The sequence below is a fragment of the Lactuca sativa genome, chromosome 8 (genome assembly GCF_002870075.4).
Source record: "Lactuca sativa cultivar Salinas chromosome 8, Lsat_Salinas_v11, whole genome shotgun sequence".
NCBI classification, from domain to species: Eukaryota; Viridiplantae; Streptophyta; class Magnoliopsida; order Asterales; family Asteraceae; genus Lactuca; species Lactuca sativa.
In genome coordinates this window covers 200,029,358-200,050,425 of record NC_056630.2, presented here as the reverse complement: position 1 = coordinate 200,050,425, position 21,068 = coordinate 200,029,358, and the positions used below count along the sequence as shown (strand labels likewise).

Genomic DNA, 21,068 nt, shown 5'->3' with positions numbered 1-21,068 from the left:
GTGATTCCCTCTTTGACACTCATCAAAATATTGAAACAGCAAGTGAATTATGGAACACACTTGAAGAAAAATATATTGCAGAAGATGCTTCAAGTAAAAACTTCGTTGTTTCTAATTTCAACAATTATAAAATGGTTGATTCTCAATCTGTAATGGAACAATATAATGAAATCCTTTGAATTTATGGTCAATTCAAACAACACAACATGTCCGTGGATGAATCCTTTGCTATTTCAAGTGTGATTGATAAACTTCCACCCTCATGGAAAGATTTCAAACACCATCTGAAACATAGAAAGGAAGAGAGAAGTTTGATTCAACTTGGGAGTCATTTGAAAATCAAAGAAGGACTTCGTGATCAAGAGAATGCCAAAGGAACTGGAAAGGGCAAATCTAAATTTGGACAGCCCCAAGTTCATATAGTTGAATGTGATAAAGAAGACAATTCTAATCACAAGGGCAAGGGTAAAAAACATAAGTATGAGGGTAACAACAAAAAGTCTAACAAAAAATACAAGGATTCCAAGGAACTTGTGTTTTGGAGATGCCATCTGAAAGGGCATATGAAACGTGACTGGCAGGTGAAACTTGGAAATAAAGGTGCTAGTGGTAGTGGAAAAGAGGGTGCTGGTGGTGGCAGTGGGTCTCATGATCAATCTGCAACCAAATGTCAATTAACTATTGATCTTGTATGTTCAATATTAAATGTTATGCTACTAACTCCAGAAGTTTCTTTTGTACAGGGGGCTGATACAGATTCATGGCGGCTAGATACTTGTTCTACACATCACGTGTGTAATGATGAACGATGGTTCACGAAGTTGAACATAGTAAATAAAGGTTCTGTCTTACACATGGCGGATGAAGGATCAAAGCCAATTTTAGGTACTGGTGTTGTTAGTATTAGGTTTACTTCTGGAAAAACAATCAGTTTGTTTGATGTATTATATGTTCCAAAGGTTCGAAAGAACCTTGTGTCTAGTGGTTTGTTGAATTGTATGGGTTATAAACAAGTTATGGAGTCGACCAAGTATGTGTTGTCTAAATGTGGAATATTTGTGGGATTTGGTTATTATTGTGACTGTGTTTGTAAGTTAAACGTTATAAGTTGTTTTGCATCACATGTCAAATATACTTTTATGACTTCTGCATCTAATCTTGATAATTCTATGTTATGGCATAATAGATTAGGACATGTTCATATTAAAAGAATGGTTGAAATGTCAAAATCCGGATTGATTCCAACTTTTGACATTAATTCTGAAAAATGCAAAACTTGTATGTTAACTAAAATCACGAAATAACCGTTTCCAAATGTTAATAGAAAATCAGAAGTGTTGGAATTGATTCATAGTGATCTATGTGATTTCCATGCTACACCTTCCTTAGGAAATAAAGAGTACATTGTTACTTTTATTGATGATTCAAGTCGGTTTTGTTATGTGTACTTGTTACATTCCAAAAATTTTGGAAAAGTTTAAAGTATATAAAACCGAAGTCAAATTACAGTTGGGTATTTCGATAAAATGTCTTAGGACGGATAGGGGAGGAGAGTACATGGATTCTGAATACTTTCAATCGGATGGAATCATTTATGAAACCACAGCTCCTTACAATCCACAACAAAATGGTGTTGTTGAATGGAAAAATCGAGTTTTAAAAGAAATGGTAAATTCGATGCTTTCTTCTTCGGGTTTAAGTGAAGGATTTTGGGGTGAAGCTATGCTCACAACTAATTATGTGCTAAACCGGGTTCCAAATAAACGGAACAAAGTTACTCCTTATGAACTTTGGCACAAGAAAGCACCAAATTTGAATTATTTTCGAATTTGGGGATGTCGAGCAGTTGTGAAATTACCCGAACCTAAAAAGAAAAAATTGGGTGAAAGAGGAATTGACTTCATATTTATTGGATATGCAGAACATTCCAAAGCTTATAGGTTTTATGTTATAGAACCTAATGAGGCATATTCCGTTCATACCATTATAGAGTCGCGAGATGCGATTTTTGATGAGCTGCGGTATTCTTCAATTCAAAGACCAAAGGATCCGATTCCAAACACAAGTGAGGTGCCTAAATCAGATGGTAAGGAAGTTATTTCAATTCCAGAAACACAGCAACTTCGTAAAAGCAAACGAGGTCGAGTCGCGAAAAATTTTGGCGAGGACTTTCAACTATTTTTGGTTGAAGGTTCGAGGGATAAAGTGAAGAAACAATACGTATATTCCTCTCATTTTGAGGCTGATCCAAAGACTTTTAAGGAAGCTATGGAGTCTCGAGATGTTGCGGTTGATGAAGAAATGTCATCCATTATAGAGAACAATGTTTGGGTGTTATCTGATTTACCTACTGGTTCTAAACCTTTGGGATGTAAATGGATTTTCAAGAAGAAAATGAAGGTAGATGGAACCATTGATAAATTCAAGGATCGTCTGGTCATACAAGGTTTTAGACAAAAGGTCGGCATCAATTATTTTGATACGTATGCACCGGTAGCACAGATTTCGACCATTAGATTGTTGCTTGCTTTGGCAGCTATTCACAATCTAGTGATTCATCAAATGGATGTTAAAACAACTTTTTTGAATGGTGATCTTGACGAGGAAGTTTATATAAAACAACCAGAAGGTTTTGTTTTGCCTAGAAATGAGCAAAAAGTGTGTAGACTTGTGAAATCATTGTATGGACTTAAAAAATCTCCAAAAAATGGCATTTCAAGTTTGATGAAGTTATTTTGTCAAATGGTTTTTCTTTAAACCAATCTGACAAATGTGTTTATAGCCGTTTTGATTCATCTGGATCTGGTGTAACGCCCGTAGATTAGGGCTAGTCAATTTAGAGACGATAAGCGTCAAAAAAATGACTTTTTGATAAGAAGATTATTTAGGATGAATAATCTTAACTAATTTGTAGTATATGCTACAAAGATTTCGTACATATAAAGAACGCCGGAATCCAAGTTATAACGAAGAAGTTATGACCTGTCGAAGTTTCGCGACAGAATCGGCACGACACAACGTGACATAAAAAATGAATTTACGTTAGAGTGATATTTAGCCTTAGCGATCTAAACGAAAGTCATAGATTTCGTTAAACTGAGAGCCTACATAAAAAGAATGCCCAAATCTGACTTCGCATGAAGAAGTTATGATTTTCTGAAGTTTCAGCTTAGCGGTATGCACCCCGAATACTCGATTTGGGATCGAGAGAGTTCTAGCCGAAATAATCTAAACGAGAATCGAAGATCTCGTTGATAGTATTTCAACGGTAAAAAGACAGACGAAAACGGACGTCGGAGGAGGAAGTTATGAATTTTTAACGGACATTTCCTGTCCCGGCCTGTTAAAAATATAATAATAAAAATAAATTCAAAAATAGCCGATGGAGTCTAAACGAAAGTTGTAGAGATTAGTCTGACTTATGCGTGGATATAAAGAACGTCGATAACGGAGCTCGTATGCGAAAGTTACGCAATTTAGAAGTTTGACGAGTCATATTACGCAGAGCGTAATTTGAGTACCCCCAGCGTACTCAGAGGGGTGCAAGTTGCCTGACCAATACTCAAGTGCCACCAAGTGACGCATGCAGTGACGTTTAGTACGCCCAACGTAAGGCCTGGTACGCCCAGCGTACTCGAGGTTATGCTGAGCGTAATCCCAGACCCAGTAGCCTATAAATAGAACCTGAGATCAGCCATTTTCCTTGCTAATTTTCTTCCTTTCTCTCTAAGTTTTGCATCGTTTTGCGTGCCAATTATATCCCAAAGCCCCGATATCATTCCTGAGTCCCGAAGCAAGTTCTGAAGTCACGAAGATCCCGAGGAGCGTTATTCTCGAGCCGAAGCCCTGTCCGCAAGGAGCCCGGTTTTTGTGAAGATCTTCCAGATCTACCGAAGAATACTACTTCTACAAGTCGTAGTGCTGTTCGATCATCTTCTGATCAAGTGAGTGTATAGTTACTTTCTTCTAACACATAAGTAGGAAGTATTTGCTATGAAATACATGCTATGTGTTTATATATTGTTGTTTATTTGAGATGTTGGTGGAATGGATGTTTTATATAGTTTTTAAATGAGTTAAAATGTATATGTATTTTATATTTACAAATATGTTGGGTAGAACATGGGTAGATGAGATAGTTTATGTGTGATAAAAGGATGAGTTGGATAATGAGATCAAGAGGCTAGTTTTAGATCCGTGAGTATGGATTAGACCAATAAATTAGTTTTAGATCTGGGAGTATGGATCAGGTAAAGAGATAAACTTGCTATTAGTCCGGGAGTATGGATTAAGGCTAAGTTAATTGTCCCTAGTCCGGGAGTATGGATTGGGCACAGTTATAGATCCAGGAGTGTGGATGTAACGCCCGTAGATTAGGGCTAGTCAATTTAGAGACGATAAGCATCAAAAATGAATTTTTGATGGAAGATTATTTAGAAGAATTAATATTAACCAAGTTTTAGTATATGTCACAAGGTTTCCGTGCATATAAAGAACGCCGAAATCTGAGTTATAACGAAGAAGTTATGACCTGTCGAAGTTTCGCGACAGAACCGACACGACCTAGCGCGACCCAGCGCGACGTAAATAGTGAATTTAAGGTAGATAGATATCTATCCTTAGTAATCTAAACAAGAGTCGAAGATTTCTTCGATAGTAGTCCATCGATAAAAAGACAGACGAAAATGGAGTTCAAATGAAGGAGTTATGAATTTCGAACGAAGTTTTCCTGTCCTGGCCTACTAAAAATACTATATAAGTAATATACTTATAATATATTAAAAATCAATTCAAAATTAGCCAATGGGGTCTAAACGAGAGTTGTAGAGCATAATCTCACCTTCGCGGCGATATAAAGAACGTCGAAAACGGAGTTCGTATGCAAAAGTTATGAATTTCTGAAGTTCGGGGCGCGAAACCCCAAAACTGTCAGAGACCACGACGTGGAACAAGGTTGCCACGACGTGGCAAGTGTCCTGACACCTCCGGGAGGCCCCCATATGCAACTTGGGATGACGCATGTAATGACGATCAAGCCTACGACGTGGCAAAAGGATCCCACGACGTGGCAAGGGCCAAAATGGCCCTATAAATAGATTTGAAGGGCCAGCCGACTATGGTTGCTCCATCCCTTCTCTCCCACTCCCGATACACCCTCTAAGCCCTATTTTAACCCCCCCGAAGCCCCGGTATCAACCCCAAGACCCGAAGCAAGTCCCGAAGCCCGAAGATCCCGAGAAGAAAAGAGTTTCCGAGCCGAAGCTCTGCTTGCGAGAAACCCGGTGTGTGAAGTGATCCCGGTTTCACCGAAGAATACTACTTCTACAAGCCGTAGTGCTGTCCGATCATCTTCTGATCAAGTGAGTGTATAGTCCCTTTCATAAACACGATTATAATACAAGTATTGTTTGAATGTATTAAGTATATGTTTGGTGTGAGTGTATAGTCACTTTCATCTTACACATAGATATGAAGTATTTTATAAAATACGTGCTATGTGAACATATATTGTTGTTTATACGTGTGAGTATGTGATCACTTTCTTCTAACATATATATAATAAGTATTGGCTATGAAATACATGCTATGTGTTTATATATTGTTGTTTATTTGAGATGTGTATGGAGTGGATGTTTTATATAGGTATTAAATGAGTTAATATGTATATGTATATTATATCTACAAATATGTTGGGTAGAACATGGGTAGATGAATTAGATGATGTGTGATGATACTTAGGTGATGAGAAATAGGAGATGATAATTAGGTGATGAGAAATAGGTGATGATAATTAGGTGATGAGAAATAGGTGATGATATAAAGGTGATGATAAATAGGTGATGTGAGATGAGAGGAGATACCATAACCTTGACCGGCGATGTGGCAATTTGGCGATGTAGTCATCTACCAGAGTATAGATGGCGACCACGGACTATTCTAGATGACCCCGTGGAAACACCAGCAGGCTCATAACCTGTAGGTGATGAATTACGAGTCCAGGCGATGTTGTGGCTACGTATTCATGCGATGATACTCTAACCCTTACTATGAATTACGAGTCCAGGCGATGTTGTGGCTACGTATTCATGCGATGATAGACTAACCCTTACTATGAATTATGAGTCCAGGCGATGTTGTGGCTACGTATTCATGCGATGATAGTCTTACCCTTATTATGATTTACGAGTCCAGGCGATGTTGTGGCTGCGTAATCATGCGATGATACCCTAACCCTTACTAGACATATATTGAGGGAGTGATCCCCGAATTAGTATTGTCTATGCAATGTAGGCGATGATCCTTAGGAAAAGTTCTTAGGAACAAGCATATAAGGATATAAGATGTAAGGAGATGAGCGGTAAATATGATAGAGGAGATGACCCTTAGGATAATATCTTTAGGGAAGATTAAAATAAAATAATGGGGATGGGTAATTGGGTTGATTGTTTGATGATTGGATATAATAATTATATTATTGTGGGTTGAAAACCCTATATGCTCACCAGGCTCCCAAGCCTGACCCACTCAGTTTAATTGTATCACAGGTATCGATATGAAGCTGCTTTGCACTGAGAGATTAAAGGAGATGTAAATTACTAGAGTAAATGAATGTATGTTCTGTTTATGCTTATGTGTCTGTATCGGAACATGACATCCCGAGGTTTTATTATTTAAATGAAAATACATTCTCTTTGAGAAATGTTTTGATATGTTTTTATCATATCTTGTTTTGGGAACAAATTCCGCAACCGTTTTCTTTAAACGAATACTCTGATTTTATAAAACAAAGCATAAACAAATCGGTCTTTTCTGGCCGTGAAATTGGGGATGTCACAGTTGGTATCAGAGCATTAGTTTAAGCGAACTAGGAATATGTAGGAAATTTCTAGACTTAAACTTAGAATTCTAAGTAGTGATTGTGAGGAGTGTGTTTAAAATATGTTAGGTAGTACACGTAAATTGACACAAGCACTAGTTTATTTTAGGAATGATGCCTAAAATGCTTTTATGTGCTAATTGTTTTGTGTGATAGCTAAATTGATGCTATTATTTGTTCGGATCTATGGTCTGTTGCCGACCGGATCTGGAAACCTTATGTGTTTAGGATTCTAAGCGTACGACTATGAAATTAGAACTAGCATGTAAACGTTTCGGGGTGATAAGGTGATTTATACGTTTATCGTAATTAAAAACTTTCTTATCTTAAAAAATTCTCGCTTGGTACACCAAATGTCTGCTTGGATGTACAAGAGGTCATGGTGAAGACTTGTAGATATTTGAGTAAATGAAGGAAATGAAGAAGGCTTATGATAGTGGATGACACCTATCAGAAGATATCGTAAGAGTGATATGTTGCCTTTAGAGTATGTCTTATGAAATAAAAGTACGTTTAGAGGAGTACGGTACGTCTGAAGTACACCTTCGATTGGCAGGATGATGGAACGGTTGGTGTAATTCTTGAAGTTGTTTTATCATCTGGAATTTCCATCACCAATCGAGTTGAAGTAGAGTTGATGATTGAAGATTGAGCAATGAAGGAGTCCTAGTAGAGTCTAGGGAAATTGTTTATGATTATTTGGAAACATTTGTATGTGTTAAATCGTTTTGTGATTTTCTTGTATGGTTACTTGGTCGACTGCGGGACAATACTTGGGACGAGTATGAGTAGGTGTGAAAGGTAGTAGATGCATATACTACCGGAAGCACAAGACTCGCACTTGGATCAGGGAAAGTCACAAGGTTACCAAGAAACTAGTAATTGATTCCGTTTTGTTCAAGTGTGTCATTACCCTTGTTTCGGTAATGACTAGTAATATGGTTCTTGTTCCGACCCTAGTGGTCATATTTAAATTTGAGTTCGACGGCGAGGAGTATGTACGTGGTCTAGAGGACCGAGTTAGATGTAACATCTGACTTAAGTCAAAAGGTTGAAGTTAATGCGATTGATAGTGTCGCTCTCGTTGTTAAAAGAAGTTTGTAGGTAGAAATGCTACATGCTGAAATGTGATTATATCACATTAGAATATGAAGGAAGGTATATTCCATTCTGGAATTTAACTTTATTAAAGACCGAGTCTAAGCGTCGCATCGTGCGATGAGAGGTCGATAGAGTACGACCCATCGGTTTGTTACAATAGATAAATGAAAGTAATTATCCTGAGAAGAAGAAGGAGTCCATAATAACGACTTATTTGGTAACTCGAGGGTTACGATTGAAAGTACACCATAGTACGATAAGCAGATGCAAGATTTGGGCATCGTCTGCGATCAAGAAATCCGTAGAGTTAAATACTCTTTCGAGGAAACATAGAAGTTACGGTTATTACCTAGGATGAATAAATAACGTGTGGAATCATTATGCAAGTCCTATTTCGTTGATGATTCTGGGACGTAATCATCCTAAGGGGGAGATAATTGTAACGCCCGTAGATTAGGGCTAGTCAATTTAGAGACGATAAGCATCAAAAATGAATTTTTTATGGAAGATTATTTAGAAGGATTAATATTAACCAAGTTGTAGTATATGTCACAAGGTTTCCGTGCATATAAAGAACGCCGAAATCCGAGTTATAACGAAGAAGTTATGACTTGTCGAAGTTTCGCGACAGAACCGACACGACCTAGCGCGACCCAGCGCGACGTAAATAGTGAATTTAAGGTAGATAGATATCTATCCTTAGTAATCTAAACGAGAGTCGAAGATTTCTTCGATAGTAGTCCATCGATAAAAAGACAGACGAAAACGGAGTTCAAATGAAGGAGTTATGAATTTCGAACGAAGTTTTCCTGTCTCGGCCTACTAAAAATACTATATAAGTAATATACTTATAATATATTAAAAATCAATTCAAAATTAGCCAATGGGGTCTAAACGAGAGTTGTAGAGCATAATCTCACCTTCGCGGCGATATAAAGAACGTCGAAAACGGAGTTCGTATGCGAAAGTTATGAATTTCTGAAGTTCGGGGCGCAAAACCCCAAAACTGTCAGAGACCACGACGTGGAACAAGGTTGCCACGACGTGGCAAGTGTCCTGACACCTCCGGGAGGCCCCCAAATGCAACTTGGGATGACGCATGCAATGACGATCAAGCCCACGACGTGGCAAAAGGATCCCACGACGTGGCAAGGGCCAAAATTGCCCTATAAATAGATTTGAAGGGCCAGCCGACTATGGTTGCTCCATCCCTTCTCTCCCACTCCCGATACACCCTCTAAGCCCTATTTTAACCCCCCCCCCCCCCCCCCCCCCCGAAGCCCCGGTATCAACCCCAAGACCCGAAGCAAGTCCCGAAGCCCGAAGATCTCGAGAAGAAAAGAGTTTCCGAGCCGAAGCTCTGCCTGCGAGAAACCCGGTGTGTGAAGTGATCCCGGTTTCACCGAAGAATACTACTTCTACAAGCCGTAGTGCTGTCCGATCATCTTCTGATCAAGTGAGTGTATAGTCCCTTTCATAAACACGATTATAATACAAGTATTGTTTGAATGTATTAAGTATATGTTTGATGTGAGTATATAGTCACTTTCATCTTACACATAGATATGAAGTATTTTATAAAATACGTGCTATGTGAACATATATTGTTGTTTATACGTGTGAGTATGTGATCACTTTCTTCTAACATATATATATATATATATATATATATATATATATATATAATAAGTATTGGCTATGAAATACATGCTATGTGTTTATATATTGTTGTTTATTTTAGATGTGTATGGAGTGGATGTTTTATATAGGTATTAAATGAGTTAATATGTATATGTATATTATATCTACAAATATGTTGGGTAGAACATGGGTAGATGAATTAGATGATGTGTGATGATAATTAGGTGATGAGAAATAGGAGATGATAATTAGGTGATGAGAAATAGGTGATGATAATTAGGTGATGAGAAATAGGTGATGATATAAAGGTGATGATAAATAGGTGATGTGAGATGAGAGGAGATACCATAACCTTGACCGGCGATGTGGCAATTTGGCGATGTAGTCATTTACCAGAGTATAGATGGCGACCACGAACTATTCTAGATGACCCCGTGGAAACACCAGCAGGCTCATAACCTATAGGTGATGAATTACGAGTCCAGGCGATGTTGTGGCTACGTATTCATGCGATGATACTCTAACCCTTACTATGAATTACGAGTCCAGGCGATGTTGTGGCTACGTATTCATGCGATGATAGACTAACCCTTACTATGAATTACGAGTCCAGGCGATGTTGTGGCTACGTATTCATGCGATGATAGTCTAACCCTTATTATGATTTACGAGTCCAGGCGATGTTGTGGCTGCGTAATCATGCGATGATACCCTAACCCTTACTAGACATATATTGAGGGAGTGATCCCCGAATTAGTATTGTCTATGCAATGTAGGCGATGATCCTTAGGAAAAGTTCTTAGGAACAAGCATATAAGGATATAAGATGTAAGGAGATGAGCGGTAAATATGATAAAGGAGATGACCCTTAGGATAATATCTTTAGGGAAGATTAAAATAAAATAATGGGGATGGGTAATTGGGTTGATTGTTTGATGATTGGATATAATAATTATATTATTGTGGGTTGAAAACCCTATATGCTCACCAGGCTCCCAAGCCTGACCCACTCAGTTTAATTGTATCACAGGTATCGATATGAAGCTGCTTTGCACTGAGAGATTAAAGGAGATGTAAATTACTAGAGTAAATGAATGTATGTTCTGTTTATGCTTATGTGTCTGTATCGGAACATGACATCCCGATGTTTTATTATTTAAATGAAAATACATTCTCTTTGAGAAATGTTTTTATATGTTTTTATCATATCTTGTTTTGGGAACAAATTCCGCAACCGTTTTCTTTAAACGAATACTCTGATTTTATAAAACAAAGCATAAACAAATCGGTCTTTTCTGGCCGTGAAATTGGGGATGTCACAGTGGATCAGATATGGATTAAGACTAAGTTAATTGTCCCTAGTCCGGGAGTATGGATTGAGCACAATTATAGATCCGGGAGTATGGATCAGATCAGGATTAAGGTATAGTTAATTGTCCCTATTTCGGGAGTATGGATTGGGTACAATTTTTGATCCGGGAGTATGGATCAGACCAGGAGGTTAGTTTTAGATCCGTGATTATGGATCAGGTAGTTTTAGATCCGTGAGTATGGATCAGGGGAAAAGGTTAGTTTTAGATCCGTGAGTATGGATCAGGTGAAAAGGTTAGTTTTAGATCTGTGAGTATGGATCGGGTGAAAAGGTTAGTTTTAGATCCATGAGTAGGGATCAGGTAAAGAGGAAAATTTTAGATACGAGAGTTTAGATCGTGTCGTTGTGAGGATCGATGAAGTGGGATAATAGTTGCCTTTATATGGTGAAATTGTACAAGTTTGAATGTTCTATATTTATAAATATATGATATAACATTGTGGGATGAAAACACTATATGCTCACCAGGCTCCCAATCCTAACGCACTCAGTTTTCTTTGTATCACAGGTATCAATACGAAGATATATTTCACGGAGAGATTAAAGGAGATGTAAAATCTTTAGTGTAAATAATGTAAGTTCTGTTTATGCTTATGTGTATGTATTGGAACATGACACCCCGAGATTTTGTTATATAATGAAAATACATTTCTTTAAAGAAATGCTTTGATAAATCTTTATCATATTTTGGGAACAAATTCCGCAACTATTTTCTTAATTTAAAAGATTACTCTGATTTTAAAAACAAAGCATAAATAAATCGGTCTTTTTCTGGTTGTGAAATTGGGGATGTCACAGTTGGTATCAGAGCATTAGTTTAAGCGAACTAGGAATTTGTAGGAAATTTCTAGACTTAAACTTAGAATGCTAAGTAATGATTGTGAGGAGTGTGTCTAAAATATGTTAGGTAGTACACCTCAATTGACACGAGCACTAGTTTATTTTAGGAATGATGCCTAAAATGCTTTTATGTGCTAAATGTTTTGTGTGATAGCTATATTGATGCTATTATTTGTTCAGATCTATGGTCTGTTGCCGACCAGATCTGGAAACCTTATGTGTTTAGGATTCTAAGCGTATGATTATGATATTAGAACTAGCATGTAACCGTTTGGAGTAATAAGGATGAATTGAAATTCTATCGTTAAAGAGGATCTAATTTCACCTTATTCGGTGTATAAATCAAAAATGGCAAAAACCAGGAGTGGAGCTGGAAACGCAAATGAAAACATGAATCAACCACCTGTGATTGAGCAAGTGGATGTTGTAGCAGCAGCACCTGAGCCAATAACAATGGCTGGTGTATAAATGATGATTCAAAAAATGTTGGATAGTCAGATGGAAGAAACGAGACGTCTGCTTAGGCAGAATCATGAAGAACTGTCAATTCAAATGGAAGAGCCCGAAGTGAATGGAGGGCATTCGGAGGGAGGTAACTTCAATGGGACTATTGGTCAATCCAACCCACCGTTAGTTAGATAAAACCATCAAGAGGGAGGAATTGATGGACTTAGATGCAAGTACAAAGACTTTTTGACTTGCAAACCATCGATCTTCAATGGGAAAGAGGATCCGATTGGAGTCATGGATTGGATTTCGGAAATGGAATTAGCATTTATGACATGTGGTTGTAAGGGCAAGTTACAAACCATATTTGTAGTGCGTCAGTTTAGAGGGGGGGGCTGTTCGCTGGTGGAACACTCTGGGGAAAACCCTAAGCCCTAACGAGCCACTGCAACTGTCTTGGGCAGAGTTCTTGGTGCAATTCAAGCGCAAGTTCTGCTCGGCCCAAAATCTGCTAGAGTTAGAGAACAAGTTTCTAACATTAACAAAAGGGAGCATGTCAGTTGATGAATAAACTAATGCCTTCACAGACAAGATGGAGTTTGCCTTGCGCATCGTCCCAGACGATCTGAATAAAGTTGATCGGTACACAAAGGGACTCCCATGGGAGTTTGCGGTGCCAGTGTGTCAGGTACTTACTCTGGAGGCAGCTAGCTGGGCTGCCAAGTCTGTTGAAGATATGATTAAGGGAAGAACCGCCAGCAAGGTTGAAGTTGGCGAGAAAAGAAAGTTTGAAGGATCCTCAAGGTCCGATGAGAAGAGAAAATTTTCGAAGTCTGGTTTGAAAAAGTTTGAAGAAGAAGCACAATGGTGTGATAAGTGCAAGAGAAAGCACATTGGGAGATGCACTAAAGAAATGACCTACTTCAAATGCGGGAATACTGGTCATTATGCCAGAGAATGCACAAACAAAAGAGAAGCCTTCTTTAAGTGTGGTGAAGAAGGACACTTCAAACAAAACTGCCCAGGAAGGGAATAGATTACAAAGCCAAATGTGCTACCAAAGCCAAAGGAAAGAGCATTTTAAATGATCCTTGATGAAGCAGATGACAACGCGAGGAATCAAGGATGAGGATTTTATATCCAAAGATCAAGTTATGAATTAAAAGTGTGAATAGTAACTTATGGTGTATCCTATTAGAGGCATAGTATAGGGTGAACTTGAACTTTTGTGTAATAGTTTCAAGGAAATAATATAAACCCTAGTTTTGTTATCTGGTGTGTTGAATAATTGTATGATTTTCTTGTATGGTAACTTGGTCGACTACGGGATAATACTTGGGGCGATTACGAGTAGGTGTGAAAGGTAGTAGATGCGTATACTACCGGAAGCACAGGACTCGCACTTGGATCAGGGAAAGTCACAAGGTTACCAAGAAGCTAGTAATTGATTCCGTTTTATTCAAGTATGTCATTGCCATTGTTTCGGTAGTAACTAGTAAGATGGTTTTTGTTCCGACCCTAGTGGTCATATCCAATTAGAGTCCGACTACGGTGAGTAGGTTACGTGGTTCGGAGAACCTAGTTCAAAGTAACATCTGACGTAAGTAAGAAGATTGAAATCAATGCGATCGATAGCATCGTGCTCGTTGTTAAGGAAGCTTGTAGCTAGAAATGCTACGTGTAAAAATGTGATTATATCACATTAGAATATGAAGGAAGGTATATTCCATTCCGGAATTTGACTCTATGAGACTTGAGTCTAAGCGATGCATCATACGATGAGAGGTCATTAGAGCACGACCCATCGATCTGTTACAATAGATAAAGGAAAGTATTTATCCTAAGAAGAAGAAGGAGTCCACAATAAGGACTTATTTGGTAATTTGGAAGTTATGATTGAAAGTACGTCATAGTACGAAAATCAGATGCAAGATTTGGGCATCGTCTGCAGTCAAGAAAGCCATAGAGTTAAATACTCTTTCGAGGAAACATAGAAGTTACTGTTATTACCTAGGATGAAGAATTAACGTGTGGAATCATTATGTAAGTCCTATTTCGTTGATGATTCCGGGACATAATCATCCTAAGGGGGAGATAATTGTAACGCCCGTAGATTAGAGCTAGTCAATTTAGAGACGATAAGTGTCAAAAAATGAGTTTTTTATAAGAATATTATTTAGGATGAATAATCTTAACTAAGTTGTAGTATATGTTACAAGGATTCCGTACATATAAAGAACGCCGAAATCCGAGTTATAACGAAGAAGTTATGACCTGTCAAAGTTTCGCGACAGAACCGACACGAGACAACGTGACGTAAAAAGTGAATTTACATTAGAGCGATATTTAGCCTTAGCGATCTAAACGAAAGTCGTATATTTCGTTAAACCGAGAGCGTGCATAAAAAGAACGCCCAAATCAAACTTCGCATGAAGAAGTTATGATTTTTCGAAATTTCAGCTTAGCGGTATACAACCCAAATACTTGATTTGGGATCGAGAGAGTTCTAGCCGAAACAATCTAAACGAGAATCGAAGATCTCATTGATAGTATTCCAACGGTAAAAAGACAGACGAAAACGGACGTCGAAGGAGGAAGTTATGAATTTTTAACGGACATTTCCTGTCTCGGCCTGTTAAAAATATAATAATACAAATAAATTCAAAATTAACCAACGGAGTCTAAATGAAAGTTGTAAAGCTTAGTCTGACCTACGTGTGGATATAAAGAACGTCGAAAACGGAGCTCGTATACAAAAGTTACGCAATTTAGAAGTTTGACGAGTCAAATTACGCCGAGCGTAATTTGAGTACGCCCAACGTACTACGAGGGGTGCAAGTTGCCTGACCAATACTCGAGTGCCACCAAGTGACACATGCAGTGACATTTAGTACGCCCAGTGTAAGGCCTGGTATGCCCAGTGTACTGAGTACACCCAGCGTACTCGAGGTTACGCCCAACGTAATCCCAGATCCATCACCCTATAAATAGAACCCGAGATCAGCCATTTTCCTTGCTAATTTTCTTCCTTTCTCTCTAAGTTTTGCATCGTTTTGCGTGCCAATTATATCCTGAAGCCCTGGTATCATTCCAGATTCCCGAAGCAAGTTCCGAAGTCCCGAAGATCCCGAGGAGCGTTATTCCCGAGCCGAAGCCTTGCCCGCGAGGAGCCCGGTTTTTGTGAAGATCTTCCAGATCTACCGAAGAATACTACTTCTACAAGTCGTAGTGCTGTCCGATCATCTTCTGATCAAGTGAGTGTATAGTTACTTTCTTCTAACACATAAGTAGGAAGTATTTGATATGAAATACGTGCTATGTGTTTATATATAGATGTTTATTTGAGATATTGGTGGAATGGATGTTTTATATAGTTTTTAAATGAGTTAAACTGTATATGTATTTTATATCTACAAATATGTTGGGTAGAATACGGGTAGATGAGATAGTTGGTGTGTGATAAAAGGATGAGTTGGATAATGAGATCAAGAGGCTAGTTTTAGATCCGTGAGTATGGATTAGACCAAGAGGTTAGTTTTAGATCCGGGAGTATGGATCAGGTAAAGAGATAAACTTGCTATTAGTCCGGGAGTATGGATTGGGCATAGTTATAGATCCAGGAGTATGGATCAGATATGGATTAAGACTAAGTTAATTGTCCCTAGTCTGGGAGTATGGATTGGGCACAGTTATAGATCCGGGAGTATGGATCAGATCAGGATTAAGGTATAGTTAATTGTTCCTATTCCGGGAGTATGGTTTGGGTACAATTATTGATCTGGGAGTATGGATAAGATCAGGAGGTTAGTTTTAGATCCGTGAGTATGGATCAGGTAGTTTTAGATCCGTGAGTATGGATCAGGGGAAAAGGTTAGTTTTAGATCCGTGAGTATGGATCAGGTGAAAAGGTTAGTTTTAGATCCGTGAGTATGGATCGGGTGAAAAGGTTAGTTTTAGATCCATGAGTAGGGATCAGGTAAAGCGGAAACTTTTAGATATGAGAGTTTAGATCGTGTCGTTGTGAGGATTGATGGGGTGGGATAAGAGTTGCCTTTATATGGTGAAATTGTACAAGTTTGAATGTTCTATAGTTATAAATATATGATATAACATTGTGGGATGAAAATCCTATATGCTCACCAGGCTCCCAAGCCTGACCCACTCAGTTTTCTTTGTATCACAGGTATCAATACGAAGATATATTTCACGGAGAGATTAAAGGAGATGTAAAATCTTTAGTGTAAATAATGTAAGTTCTGTTTATGCTTATGTGTCTGTATCGGAACATGACATCCCAAGATTTTGTTATATAATGAAAATACATTTCTCTAAAGAAATGCTTTGATAAATCTTTATCATATTTTGGGAACAAATTCCGCAAGTATTTTTTTAATTTAAAATATTACTCTGATTTTAAAAACAAAGCATAAACAAACCGATCTTTTTCTGGCCGTGAAATTGGGGATGTCACATCTGGTGTGATCATTTGCTTGTATGTAGATGATATGTTGATTTTTGGCACTGATCAAAATCAAATTAATGCAACAAAGAATTTATTGTCTTCAAAGTTTTCCATGAAGGATATGGGGGAGGCGGATGTAATCCTTGGAATAAGGATTAAACGGGTGCACAAGGGACTTGCTATTACATAGTCACATTACATTGAGAAAATTCTCAAACGTTCAATTACAGTGATTGTACACCCGTTAGCACCCCTATGGATTTAAGCATGAAGTTGATGCCTAATAGAGGCATATCAGTTTCACAACTGGAGTACTCGCAAGCTATTGGCTCTTTGATGTATGCTATGACTACAACTTGTCCTGATATAGCTTTTGAAGTGGGAAGATTGAGTAGATTTACTCATAATCCTAGTAATCAGCATTGGCAAGCGGTTCATCGTGTTTTCAAGTATTCGAAAGGAACCAAGGATTATTGTTTGTGTTATTCAAGATTTCCTTCGGTCTTGGAAGGATATTCTGGTGCGAGTTGGATATCAAATAGAGAAGATCATTCCTCTACAACTGGTTGGGTATTCTTGCTTGGTGGAGGTGCTATCTCATGGGCATCTAAAAAGCAATCTTGTATAGCAAGTTCAACAATGGAATCTGATTTTATTGCATTGGTTGCTGCAAGCAAGGAAGCTGAATGGTTAAAGAATTTTATTTATGAGAGTCCATTCCATTGTGGAGGAAACCGATTTCGCCATTATCTATCCGCTGTGATAGTGTTTCTACTTTGAGTAAAGCTTATAGTCAAGTTTCTAATGGTAAATCGAGACACATTGATGTTAGACATGGGGTGATTAGAAATATAATAATGAATGGTGTGATTTCGATTGAGTTTGTAAAATCACAACAAAATTTGGCGGACCATCTCACTAAGAGTTTGGCGTGAGACTTAGTGCACAAGTCTGTTATAGGGATGGAATTAAAGTCCTTGTGAATTCTTATGAATGAGACACCCAATTCCCCTCTAATACAATGTTAGAGGTTGAATTCAATGATGAAAGCTTATTTATATGAATTGGAACACACATTATACCCATCCCAAGGTATGTGTGTTTGAACCTGTAGAGACCAGGATGAATTTGATTTCTTAATGATTCTTTTGATAAAATGTATACATGTACATGAATAAAAGAATCACCTATATGAACGTGAAGTGTAGCCGCACTTTAAAGAGCTTGGGACTTGGCTTTCATACGATCAAGAATGGATTGGGATACACAGCTTTATAATTAGTGTCAAGTTATTTTGTTTTAGATGATTATAAAACTAATTTGTATATTATCTTCATATATTCAAAAGAGTTGTTGGGTTCAATCTTTAAGATACCTTGATTTCTCGAATGTTTGAAATGTGTAGTATACTAACATGAAAATTCAATCGTATCGATATTTTCATTTATGCATTAGTTTCGTTTCTTTTGTTTTTAAGTTTGTTAATTCAAGGTTACACTAAAATAGGGGAGGATTGTTGGTGATTATATCACCAAATATATTTTAGTGTAATGAACTTAACAAGTGTTTCAAGAATAATGTTTTAGTTATAATACAAGTTAAGAGGTGCGGGAGTACACACTTGTATTTACTAAAAATTATTAGTACTGAACCCTAATCTACAATGTCAAGTCGAGGGTCCCAAGAAAAACGGCATATATCCGTTGGAAACTATTTTTCATTTATCCGTTGTTTGGATAAGTTAAGGAAAACGACATATATTTTTGCAACATAGAGAAAAGGACGAACTCTTCTTCTTCATCTTCATCTTATCAAAGGAAAACGACATATATCCATTGGAAACTGTTTTTCATTTATCCGTTGTTTGGATAAGTTAAGGAAAACGGCATATATGTTTGAAACACAAAGAAAACGACGAACTCTTCTTCTTCGTCTTAATCTTATCAAAATTGATTCTGATTTTATGCCTAAAATCAGAATTGTTGCTTCAGGAATTATCCCAGTTTGGATTTCGTGATACCCAAGGCATATAGGGTCGAAATATCAAACAAAGAGAGTATTTACACGATTCTTGTTTGTGATCCAGATTTCCCATAACCTTATTCCGAATGCCCCAACAATAACATATCAAAATGATTGGTTTTGAAGAGCTTGGCCAGTTTAATGTTAAATCGTATAAAAAAAAGTGAATAAATATATACAAAAAGAATAGTTCACTACCATACAAAATCATTTTCCCGTTAATAAATAAAATGATGTCAAATTCCACAAAAAACCATTATAGTTTTTTTTTTTTTTTTTTTTTTGTTTTTTTTGTTTTTTGTTTAGCAACCTAAACACTTTTTATATTTTAACCAAGAGTTTATTTAAAAACAACATTTTTTTTCTATTAATGAGTTGCAAAAAACGATCAGAAGATTAGTTTTTCGTTGAAGATAGGTTTCTTAAAAAAGTTCAGAGTTTTAATGGTAAAACCGAAAAGATAATTTTCTTCGAGTGGTTAAGTAAAACAAATACAAAAATAAGATAGTTTTTAGAATTCAAAGTTTATGTAGTAGTTTCTTCGAAAATAAAAAAATAAAAAAATAACTCTATAAAAAAGGGGGGGGGGGGATTGGTGGTTAAAACGGAAAAAAATGTCAAAATACAGTTATTTTAAGATTTTACGATTTTAATATCGTGTAAACGAAAAGTGATTTCAGTCATACTAGGATATATACGAAGCAAGATCTATATTGGGATCTTAGGATCCGGACTAGGATCTTAAGATCTTTAAACCAATATGTCATACCTCTGTAGTCTTGTTTAAATAGCTAAAGCTCAAAAATTCGTTCATACAACTTAAAGTCGAGCATCACATGTCATACAAGGAAAAACGTTTCATTGAGAATCGTCATTGCATACATTTCATCTTGAATTAGATAGAGCATCATCGCACGCATGTTATTCTGTATATGATTTTATGTTTTTAGTTGTATATGATCACAATTATCTTGATTTTTCTGCTTAGACATTTTCTTCCTACTTTTTTAGGTTTGTTGCCGTACGAGTTATGTTTCATGCTAAAAATGTTTAAAATAATTCCACCATCTATGTCTTAATCAATATCAAATTTAATGAGTTTTGCACAAACAAGAACATTGCAAACAACTTTGAAAACTATTTCATTTTTGGTAGAATCTTTCAATCTGGATCCTATCTTGCAAAATATAAATCAATCTTAGGTAAGATCTTGCGAAATACAAAACATTCGTATGTAAGATTCTGATCTTTACAACCTTGATAGTGAGGATTCAAAATTGTTTAATTCATATTTCATATGATCTTTTTAAAAATTATTCCAATCACGATGAAGGATTTTTTTGTAATTTTTACTAGAGCTCAATATTTTCACAGCTTGAAAAAGGTTTTTCTTAAAACAAAACAAAAAAAGGGTGAAATCTAAATCTTCTATGCATAAAAAGAAATTAAATATCCTCTTATATTTTAGTACTACTATCCTCCTACCCATATTAGATGGTGACAAGTATATTAAAATATTATCAATTTGGATAAATAGGAATAAAATATAAGAGGATATTTAATTTCTCTAAATTAAATATTTTTAGCAAGATTTGATAGGAATAGAAATAATTTATAGTGGTTAATGTCAACAAAAAAAAGTTCAGATCTTCATCCCTTTTTAAGAGACTTTTGCCATATTAACCTTCTAGGAAGTCAATAAAAATACTTATAAAACTTTTGGCTAATCGATTATGATATGTTATTTCTTTGGTTATCAGTTCAGAGCAATCTACTTTATTTAAGACACACTTGAAGCGGTTAAGCAAAAGAGGATGGTTTTAAAAATTGATTTTGGGGGAAAAAATATTTGGTTAATTGGAAGCATTTAGAGTAGATTTTGGTTTGATGTGTTTTCATAAGAAGTGGAATCGATGGGTCCAAGGATGTCTATTTTTGCTTTGACTCTTTATAATGTGTCTATTACAGGAGAATTTCATATTTCAGTAAGACATTGTCAATAAGATCATTTATCACTTTTCATCTTTATAGAAGGCTTACATGTTGCATTACCATAATAAAGAAAAAAAGGTTTCTATAGGGGAGTTTGACTAGTGGAACATGGATTTGATGTGTAATATGTTCCACCTCTTTCATTAATGACACTATATTTTTAGGGAATGATCCGAACGGTATACAAGAGACACTATTAGGATTATTCATTGTTTTTATTTAGCCTATGGGGTTAAAATTAGAGGGGGTTCTGATACGGAAAAAAAGAGTGTTTATAGCTTATTACTTATTCTCATTGTTATAAGCTAAGTTTA

General features: G+C 36.7%; 1 protein-coding gene across 1 annotated transcript; it reads left to right on the top strand.

The window, feature by feature from the left end:
* Positions 1-16,995: 16,995 nt before the first annotated feature.
* On the top strand, positions 16,996-17,520 carry LOC122195452 (secreted RxLR effector protein 161-like). Its single transcript, XM_052766637.1, has one exon. It carries the CDS (start codon positions 16,996-16,998, stop codon positions 17,518-17,520), a length of 525 nt encoding a protein of 174 aa, XP_052622597.1.
* The last annotated feature ends 3,548 nt before the right edge of the window (positions 17,521-21,068 follow it).